This window comes from Mastomys coucha, unplaced genomic scaffold (genome assembly GCF_008632895.1).
Source record: "Mastomys coucha isolate ucsf_1 unplaced genomic scaffold, UCSF_Mcou_1 pScaffold1, whole genome shotgun sequence".
In the NCBI taxonomy this organism is placed as follows: Eukaryota; Metazoa; Chordata; class Mammalia; order Rodentia; family Muridae; genus Mastomys; species Mastomys coucha.
In genome coordinates this window covers 32798108-32808565 of record NW_022196891.1, presented here as the reverse complement: position 1 = coordinate 32808565, position 10458 = coordinate 32798108, and the positions used below count along the sequence as shown (strand labels likewise).

The 10458-nt window shown below is 52.4% G+C and overlaps 1 protein-coding gene across 8 annotated transcripts in view; it reads right to left on the bottom strand.

Moving 5' to 3' along the window:
- Positions 1-10458, bottom strand: part of Kif21b (kinesin family member 21B) — a 48648-nt gene that overhangs the window by 29074 nt on the left and 9116 nt on the right. For all 8 annotated transcript variants that reach the window (XR_004122405.1, XR_004122407.1, XR_004122406.1 and 5 more), the window contains exons 2-8: positions 5440-5662; positions 4944-5126; positions 2730-2879; positions 2510-2644; positions 1995-2165; positions 1645-1760; positions 969-1164 (exon numbers count right to left, since the gene is read on the bottom strand). Coding sequence is in view for 4 of the 8 variants with exons in the window: in XM_031384012.1 (XP_031239872.1) it covers positions 969-1164; positions 1645-1760; positions 1995-2165; positions 2510-2644; positions 2730-2879; positions 4944-5126; positions 5440-5662 (1174 nt within the window). In the remaining 4 variants the exon portion in view is untranslated. The remainder of the gene's footprint in view (positions 1-968; positions 1165-1644; positions 1761-1994; positions 2166-2509; positions 2645-2729; positions 2880-4943; positions 5127-5439; positions 5663-10458) is intronic.

The following is a 10458-nucleotide window of genomic DNA, read 5'->3' as shown; positions in this document are numbered from 1 at the left end:
TTTTTTTTGCCCACAGATGTTCCGCTACTCCCTGCCTAGTCAAAGAAGAGAGACGATTATCAGGGTAAAACTTAGCGGTGCAGAATTTGCCACCACCTACTTCCTCTCCTTGATCCTCGCTGTCTGTGTTCTGAGTTACCGAAAGGAAGTCAGTGGTCCTTGATTGCTTACCAACGGGACAGAACTGTAAACGAACCGTTTGTTTGTGTGTGAATTGAGAGATTTCTTCATCTAATAAATCGTGACATCGCTACTTACTCCAGCCAACTTTATGCCAGTTGCTGCCAGAGACAAATTTTCCACAGATGTTGAGACTTCCTGACTTTCCGAAAAGTTGTCAAGTACAAACCCACGCATCTGTGTGCCGGACTCAGACCAGGTGCTACCAGGGGGCGACGTCAGCCTTGGATATGAGAATTAGACGTGCCCCTCAAAGCACCTGTTTCCCTCCTTTCTGCGGTAGTTTTTTTTTTTTTTTTTTTTAATGGTTTACCCAGAATGCCTGCTGGCCTCCATCTGCTGCTATCTCATTTTTCTTTGGAAATCCACATGCACATCCCTTCTATAAAGCCCCGCCCCCCACACCACTTCAGCAAGTAGGCAGACTCCTCTGCCTCTGCAGCACACTGGGCAACACCTGTATCTCCAGTGTCAATGACTCTGCCACAAGAAAAAGCACCCGGAAAGCACCTTCCGTCAATCAAACCCCCATGCTACAATGCCAGGATGTTCTATTTCTCACACTGTATCCTAAGCCCAGACAGTTCAACCCGAGCTGGTTTTGCCATACAACCCAGTACTGGGACCCACATCTGAGGCACAGCGATGCCTAGTAGACATGAGGATGGATGGGTGCTGCAAAGTGGGGAGGCCAGCTCAGAATTTGGTTGTGGGATGCTATAAGGCAGGGTGTGGAGCAGGGCATTGGCTCCTCATGGGCAGCATGGGTGAGGCAGGGGAGTGCTCACCGCTTTGTATTCCATCAACTCCATCTGCAGGCGTGCGATCTCGGCTCGGAGAGCACTGATCTGCTGGCTGGTCTTGTCCTGGTTCACTACCACCTTGTTTTTGATGTTTCGAGCCCGATTGGCATATTTGAGTGTGTTAAGCGTCTCCATGAAGTCCCGATCCGAGGGGCTCACACAGGCGATCATGATGGTCTGGCTAAGAGTCCAACCAGGTTGGGTGAGGACGAAGGACAAAGCCAGAAGTACTGTTCCACAGCTAGGTTCTGTTTCAACCTGACCCTCCTCCTGGCAACTGAACCTGGGATGTGGGACCCTGGACCACCTGGCTAAGATCTTCCATGGCAAGAGAAGAAAACCCTTGAAAATACTTAACCAAGGGTGATGCCTAATTATAGAATCCTCTTCTTGGAGACGAAAGTGTGTCATGGCCTTTCTGTTGACCTGGCCCTTACCATTTCTTGACTCATTGGACTATATGGCTGCCTTTAAGCATTACCTCTCACTTCTGTGAAACAATGAAACTGAGTCTACCCAGCCACAAGTCACTGGACCCCTCACTGCTCCTGCCTCTGAGTCTGCAGCCTAGGTTGAGAAGGGAGTCGGGACCTGAGCCTATGTCAGTGGTCTGCATCCAGGAACTTCCCCACCCTCCCTGCTGGACTCTGTCATCAGATACCTGTTGCCTCCAAGGGAGTCCTGGAGCAGCCGAGTGAGCTTGGAGTCCCTGTAAGGCACATGCACGACCTTCTTGCTCTGGTCCCCTAAGGCGCTGATCACATTCCCCAAGGACAGCTGTGGGAGAAAGAGCCTGAGCTCAGGAGTCACACCAGGAAGGCAGCGAGCGCAACACTCAGGCTCCTGGGTGGGTTCATAGACTGATCGGATAAACTGAGGCCTGAGGGTGAAGGGAGGACCCAACAGGGTCCTTTGGGTAAGAGAACTGGGCAGCCAGCCATTGAAGCCTATATGGCCTGTCTTAGTCTGTGCCATCTGGCTCCTGGGGCTGATGTCTCTCAGTGTGCCTACCAGACCACAGTTGATGGAGATGCCCTCTTTGGCCCGTTCACCGGTGGCCCCTGTCCGCTTCAGCCGCTCTGAGCCAGCCAAGTCCACGAAGTGAAACTTAGCAGTGAGTGTCTCATACTCAGTGCCTGTGGGGGCCGCTCCATCCGGAAGTCCAGTCACCGTCTCATTCACCTGCAGCAGAAGGTGACATCTGGCTCACTCAAACCCTACCTCCTGTTCCTCTGCTAGCCTTCCAACCCACGGTATCACCATCCACAAGAGTGAGGGTAGGTTGCACAGTAGCAACCCTCACAGGTGCTCAGCGCCTGAGAGCAGACACTACTTGGGTACACTAACATTATCAATATTCGGTCTCACTCCATTGCATAGATGGGGTGAGAGGCTGAAGAGAAATAAAAGTTGAGTGATAGAGGCAAGCCCCACCTCTGGAGTTCTAGCCTACACCCATGTTTGTCCATCCTGTCCCTGAGACATCCTTAGAGCATGTAGCTCCTGGGCCCCCAAGAGCACCTCACCAGGTCAGGCTGGGCACACACGCGCATCTGGCACAGATGGATGGTGAAGATGGCATGGGATCGGGAGCTCTGTACATTCATCTGGGTGCTGGCTGTGGTGCGTGACAGGGCACCCTGCTTCAGGCACTGGATCAGCTGGGGACAGACGCAGAGGAGAGGACTCAGGCCCCATGTGCTGTAGGGCTCTGGCCTTTAAGATGCCCATGTATGAGATGCTCACCTCCTCCTGAGAGTTGATCAGGCGAGAAGTGACACCTGTGGTATAGATGCCACCATTGGCATCCTCATGGATCTTGATGTTGGACCTGCGGTGGCGGGCATCGGGGTCACGGGTGCTATCAAACAGGTCAAGGATCTCTTCGTTGTAGAGCTGTGATGGGGAGGAAAGCATGGCTAGGGTCATATGCCCAGAGCCCTGAGGACGTCTCAATTAAATAAAGTGGGAACAAGCAATGCAGTTTAGCTTGCTGAACCCTGGCCTCCAAACAGTGCTATTCTGAGGCTGCACATGCAGCTCTACTCTCCTGAGGAATGGCGTCCAGCAGCTCTCAGCTCCAATGGGAGGCTAAGGGCAAGGATGAAGGATGCGGGCCCTAGGTGTTAAGGGATGGGAGAGCCACGAGCCTGAGCCTGAATTGAAAGGATCTATCTCATCATTGATGGCAGAGATGGCACAAGGCTGTGATTCCAGATGAAGGAAGACAAAGCTTAAAGAGACCAAGGAGACAGTGCCCTGAGCGCCGAAGCTCTGAGCCCCATGGTGCCTGAAGTAGAAGTGATGGCAACTTCAGGTGGGGACAAATGGCTGTGTGCTTTGACTGATGCCCAGGAGCAGAGGGAGCAAGACTGGGCAGTGTGGCCCAGCCTTCTGCAAGACCACTGTGCCAGCCCATTTCAGATGGTGTCTGCCGAGGCAATTCCTGGGGTTAGAAGATTGGAATTGTGGGAAATTCAACTGCAGAAAGGCTTCGATGTCAAAAGCCAGAGGTGGGGGTGGGGTGGGGTGGGGTAGGGTAGGGAGGGTGGGAGAAGGGCAGCAGCCAAGACCTATGGAGACAGAGATGGGGCACTGCAGCCCTCAGACATCCGAGGCTTTGATGGCCTTCAGGGGACAAAAATACCCCACAGGAAGGGGAAGAGGAAACAGAAGGAAGAGATGGAGGAGACAGAGTTTCATGGTGTCTATTTGTCTTGTACTGGTGTAGACACACTGCATCAGTTAACCCCTTGTGGTTCACTCTTTGGCCTGGATTTGCTAGCATGCTCTTTTAAGTTCTCCATGGCAACAGGATGGCAGAGGGAAGAAAACAAGGCAAAGCTCAATGATATACAGTCAGCAAGAAACACACACACTCACGTCCACCAACATGCATGCATACCTATATGCCCACACATGCACTCACAAACTCTCGTGTACACGCATGCATACTCACGCACACTTATACAACCACACATGCACACACTTATGTGCAGATATACACAGATGTATCCCAAAGGACTAAAATACAGGTCCCTTATGGGAAAAGCAGAAGCCATGGGTGCACGGGAAAGACACTGGGGCAATATGCAGGGACAAGCCTCAGCCCTGTGCACCCCTCTGAGTGCCAACCAGATCCAGGAAAAGCATCAGGGTTGGGAGGTAAGAGAGGAGGGTGGCTCCAAGCCCACTAAGCATACCAGAGCGGGCCTCCTTGGTAGAGGAAACTAGATGCTAGGAATCAGAACTGCACGGCTACATGTTTCAGAAGAGCCTGGCCAAGTTCCTGTGAGAAATACTAAGGCGACTCGCCTTTCCAGAGCCTTCTCCCTAAGAAGACCATCTCCAGGATGGAACCTCTATTTACACAACTGTTGAGTTTTCAGCACAGCCCAAATATCAAAGAGCCCAGAGATTCCCCTAGTGTACTCCCCAAAGCGCAGGGCTGCACAATTCTGGCCGAGACCTCCCAAAGCTGGTGGACCAGCGATGAAGAAAAGGCCCTGATGGAGAAGTCAGAATGTATCTCAGCTCGAAAGATACAGAGAGGTCCTTAGGGGGCAGAGGAAGGGCCTCAGGAGGGCCAGAGACAGGAACAAGGTTCTCACCATGTGCCAGGATCAGGCTTCCAAGACAGACTTACAAGCCCCTAAGGAAAGAGAGATGTCAAGCCCACTTTACAGAAGAAGTTCAGACTAGGGACAGGACCAAGCCAGGGCCAGAATCAGCCAAGATCTGAGATCTTAGGCCCTATCTGAAGCAGGAAACATTTCAGCTACTCGCACCAAGTGTTTCTCTAGGCCTAGCTTAGATACTCCCAGCAGCAGGGAATTCATCCCCTATAGATATCTCCAGGGTTCCCTGGCCTTATTCCTCTACACCGGTGGGGGCTCCAGCTTCCATGGTCTTAGGGTTCCGACACATCTCCCTCCCGACCATCCTCCAAGGCCATAGTACCTCCAGGAACTGGGCACTGACTTTGAATTCAGGCCCAGTCACACCCTGCTCCTGTGCCCGCCGCTTGCGTTCATCGATGCCCCGGAAGAGATGTGCAATGGCCCTTGGGATGATGCCCTGCTCCTCTTCTGACGTCACTGTGTCGAAGCCGGTGCCCATCGTGTATGTCTTCCCAGCCCCCGTCTGCATGGGCAAAGACAGAGTACAGGTGGTAACCGGTCCCCTCTGGGGAACCAGCAAGCCTTGGCCTGGGCCAAATCCTCTTACCCGATTACCTCTAGACAAGTGTATCTTTTCTATCCCAGAGACAAACCCTACAAAATTCCCTAATGAAAGCCTGCCTCTGCTAACTAGCCACGCAGCCATAACTCAGATGCCAGACAAAACCACACACAACTGGGCCTTGAGTGACTGCTCTCTTGTGGGCCTCTCTCCCCCGTTGGGTGGAGGGAGACTGAGGTTAAAATGCTCACTGGTTTAGGTAGGAGTGGCTTACCTGTCCATAGGCCAGTACTGTGGCATTGTAGCCCTCAAAGCAGCCTTCGATGAGTTTGCTCACACAGGTCGAATAGATTTGCTCCTGCCAGGTATCCAGATCAAAGACAAAGTCGTAGGTGAAGGCCTTGTCCTTCCCCAGCAGGACCTGGGGCTCCCCAGGGGTAACAGAGGTACAGATGTGACAGCCTTCAATCTTCTCCTTCGATAGCTGGGGCCGGATCCTGCTCGGGGTGGAAGAGTCCTGGGTCAGGCCCAACTTGGGCAGAAGTGGCAGACCATCCTCTCATGTTACCAGCCATAATTCTGTTTACTTAATTCGGTTTACCCCACAAGCCAGGACAGGAAGGAAGAAATAAAGCCCCAGGGAATGGCTTCAGGAATGCATATGCATATCGCCCAAACCAGTAGTAGTTAACATTGATTGAATACTTGGTACCCCAATGTACGTTAAGTATATTCTGCATAAACTAATTCGTGTATTCTTCGCTGTAAACCTACAAGGTATCTACTCGACTGACTGTCCAGATAAGGCTGAGAATGTTTCAGTGAGTACCTGAAGGTTGCACACCAGAGTGAAGGGGCCAAACCTTGAAGGCATTCCACCACCACTATCACCGCCACAACCCCTGACCCCTGGAGGCCTGGAAGTCCATATTCCTCTTGCAAGGAGGTGATAGCTAGCCCATTCTGGAGAGGTAAAGCTTAGGACCAAGGTTGGAGAGAGAAGGACTGGACAGGCAGCTCCCAGCAACTCTGGACCACATTCTTCTGGGAGAAGGCTAGAACCGAGGCAGAGAGGTCTGTGGAGGCTACAAGGGTCTTTAATGTGGCAACCACCTTCCCAGGTGCCAGGGCTTAGCGGCACTCCCAGACACAAGTGCTGGTTCTTTCCAGGAACTGAAGGACCAGCCCAAACACAACTCAGGCAGCCTAGGCCAAGTGAAGAGTAACCCGTGGAGGCAGTGAGAGGGGCCACAGGGCTGACCTATAGCCCAGATACCGGTTTAGAGGAGGAGTCCCTCCATCACTACTGAGTGGGGAGCCAGCCATGGGTCTCCATGGCTCCATCCATCCACCCCCCCTCATTCGCTTTTCTAAGCTGCATCACCGGGATAAGGTCCCCATGGCAACCAAGCATGAGTCAGTAAGCATGCGCGGGCAAGGACTGGCAGAAAGTACGCTTCAGACATCGCAAAGTAAGAGTGGGGGATAGGTTCTACTGCCGTGGACTCACGCTAGTGCCCCCGTCGGCTGTGCACTTTACAATGAACTGCTTGTCAGGCCCCTCTCCCTAAGCCAACATTTACCAAGAGAAGAGAGCCAGGCCAGCGTCCACTGATGGCCCAGAGGTGCCTAGCTGCGGATCCCAGCACCTCCAAATCACCGTCATCTCCTTGTCCCAGTTGCTCTCACCCCCAAAGACCCACTCAGAGCTGTCAGCTGTGTGAGGAGCACCCTAGCCTGTCACTGCGCTCTGCTGTGACTAAGGACTGGAGAAGGTCAGGTGTCTGTGTGAGGAGCGGGCACTTGGGCAAGCCTCTATCCATACGTGGGAGTCTGGCTTTCTTCGGGGAGTGTTTCCTTGGAGGTGTAAGCAGTCACTTGAGTGAGCGATTCTCTCCAGAAAGCAATGGAAGCCCAAAGAGGTCCCCACTCTTACCTAACTGTTAGGAGCCATTTTTTTTATTTTTATTTTTTGAGACAGGGTTTCTCTGTGTAGCCCTGGCTGTCCTGGAACTCACTCTGTAGACCAGGCTGGCCTTGAACTCAGAAATCCGCCTGCCTCTGCCTCCCAAGTGCTAGGCGTGCGCCACCACTGCCCGGCACAAAACTGATTCTTATTCATTCTCTCCGGACCTTCAGACTTAGAAGCTTTTCTTTCCACCCTCCCCTTTCCCCAACCCCCATCCCAGGCTCCTATGCTGACTTCCACTTCCGCCCTAACCACTGCTGCTGACACACACGGGGCTCACCAAGGCAATGCCAGGCCAGGCCTATGAACTGCTGCTTCTTAACTCTTGACCTCAAAAACAACCCCTGGGAGGTCTTCACCAGTGTCCTGCTGACCGATAAGGAAGCTCGGATGGTGTCATTCAGAGTCACAGACAGTGAGGAGCCATTTCAAGACCAGGCAAGCTGAATGTGCTAGCCCTTCCTCAACCCTGCAGCGCACACACACACACACACACACACACACACACACACACACACACTACTACTACTACTGAGGACCAGGGCTCAGAGAGTGGAGGGAAGCAGCCTCAGACACCAAGAGAGAGAGCATGGGCAGCTGCAGAGAGTGAGGCTCAGCATGGCACAACATAGAAATCAGAGCTTTGGCTCTGCCCTGGGGCTGCGGGGGGGAGGGGGCTGTGCTAAAACTGGATGCTTCCTCCCAGAACATGTAGGTACTCTCTGGTGAGCTGAGGAGACATCGCAGCAGCCTGGGAGGACCCTCTGACTATGTAGACACCCTCCCCACCACCACGTAGCAGCCTGTGATGGGATTTCTGGATCCAGTTCAAATACCATTTAATTACTGAAGGCAGATGGCAATGCCGGCGATTGGAGAAGATTGAATCAATGTCCCCGGGGGCAGAGGGAGCAGGCCGGTTATCAGAGCCCTCCCAAGGTCTTCAGTAGCCAATCCCAGGAGCTTCCAAGGCGGCAGCAAAGAAGACAGTCTGGGAAGGTCTACACAGGGACAGTCTGGGAAGGTCTACACAGGGTCAGCCAGGGCTTTAGATACTCTTGGTATCTAAAGCCCTGGCTTTAGATGCGGGGTCTCCCTGGGATTTTTTTTTTTTCCAGTTCCACACATCCTGATACATCAGAGAGCCATCTAGCTTCTTGCAAGCCTCTTCAAAACACCAGGATGCAATTTGTGAGAAGCCAGTGAGTCACTAATTCTCAGAACAGCCGATCTGGACAAGACACCGTGTGTCAGTCTTGTGGATGAGGGGCTGTGGGAGCAAGCAAAGAATGAAGATCTCACGGACGTTCCCATGTGTGGGTGGTGGGCCAGCCAGCACCCACCATCACTTGACCTTGGTGGTGTACGTACGAGCTAGGGTATTAAGCCCCACTTCCCTAAATCACTCAGGTAGTGGGAAACAAGGCTGGCGTTCAGCCTCTCCTCAGGCTGAGACTACAGGCACTCACCGATCTCCCTCTCAGCTTCCTCTAAAAACCCCACCCCCACATTGCTGCAGACTTCCTTCCCGGTGCCAATGTCAGAGCTGGCTTGCACACCCCGTGTCCATGCAGGCAGCACACCAAGCAGGCAGCACACCAAGCGGGCAACTGGGCTGCCCTGCCCTGGAGGACACAGTGTCATGTGACAGCTGAGCTCATCTCTGGTGCCTGGTGGTGATTTTGAACCCTCTAGCAGATTCTGTCCTGCCTCTCCCGGCCTAAGCCTCAGCCTGCCCTTGGGTTATGTAGATCTATATGGTTTTAGCTTTTTAAGAACTGTACTGCCCTCCCCTCTGGCAGTCTCTTCCATTGGTCCCACTCTGGATGAGGTCACTTCTGTGGGTTGTCCTCAAAATGGCAGTGACCTACAGAAGGGAGAAATTTCTCTTTATAGTGGGATGGGCACAGACGGTAACCACTCAAAGCCAGACCCTTCCAAATGGCATGGAAGGAGGGGTCAGGGGTCAGTGGCCAGGTTCTTCCAACTGTACCATGGGGCCCTGAGAGCTACCAACTATGCCAGGACTGGGAAGAGGCAAGTGGGGGCATGCGCCTTAAGCACAGAACATGAGAAGGCAAGAAAGACTATCTTAGGAAATGGATATGCCACTCCTAGGTATATTCCAGAAGGAATCAAATATAGCAGACCACGGAGATGCCTTCACACCCATGTTCACTACAGATGTTTTTTCAAAATGGCAAGGTTATTGATATTAGCCCATGTGATCATCAGTAGATCAATAGCTAAAAAAAAAAAAAAAGTATCTACAACACGATAAAATACTAATCTGCCATTGCCAAGAGTAAATTATGTTATTTGCAGGAAATCGACTAATAATCCAAAAAGTTGCTAAGTTGAACCCAGGAAACCCTAATCACATTTTCTCTCATATATAGTATTTAAACTTAAAAATAAGACTCGAAGGGGAAAGGGAGACCAGAAGTCAGGAGGAAACAGGAACGTAAAGGTGTGAGATCAAAGTACATGATACAGGCATATTGAAACCCATCACTGAATGATTAGAATATATCCTAAAATAGAGTATCTGGAAGCAGAAAGATGCAACATTTAAAACAATGGAATTGAATTAGCACACTATGGCGGGCAAGCCAGTTGCCTATTTATTATCAATGAAGGCTGGCAGCCTAAAGATTTTGTGACATTTCTGTCCAGAGTGTGAAACTCGCTGCAGACCCTCTATCCTTTTCTCTCCACCCTGTTGGGAGGGATAACCAAGGGCCCCTCTCCTCTCGCTGAACAGAGGCAGCCTATTCGCCATTTGGCAAAGGGCAAGTAGGGTGGCGCAGCCAAGGCTTTTCAGAGGCAGGATCTGGCACCACGGTTGAGGTCACCATGCTTCCTCAGCTCACAAACTGAACAGTGGCTGGCGTGATGTGGGCGGCTGCTCCCACCCCTGCAGCATAGAGCCACAGCAGAGACTTAAAGGCGGGCGAGGCGGGGACAAAGGCAGCCAGCCGGAGCCTAGGGCCGCGGGAAGAGCTGAGCTCAGCGGTTCTTTGGCTCATCAGGAGCAGGACTGAGCGGCAGCAAGCGAAGGGCAGAGGACACAGCGAGGGGGCAGGCCAGGGGCTGCTGAGAGATTGCCATGGGCAAAACTCGCTTTCGGCAGAGCGTAATAGCTAAGCGGTGAACCGGGGTACGTGCCCGAGACCCAACAGCTAACACGAAAGTTTAGGAGGAGCCTCACCTTAGTGCCTCTAGTGACATCACACAAAGGCAGCCAATCACCTCTCTCAGAAGCTCTGCCCAGTGACTTTGGGCTCCTAGGGGGTTGGCTGTGTGTGTGTGTGTGTGTGTGTT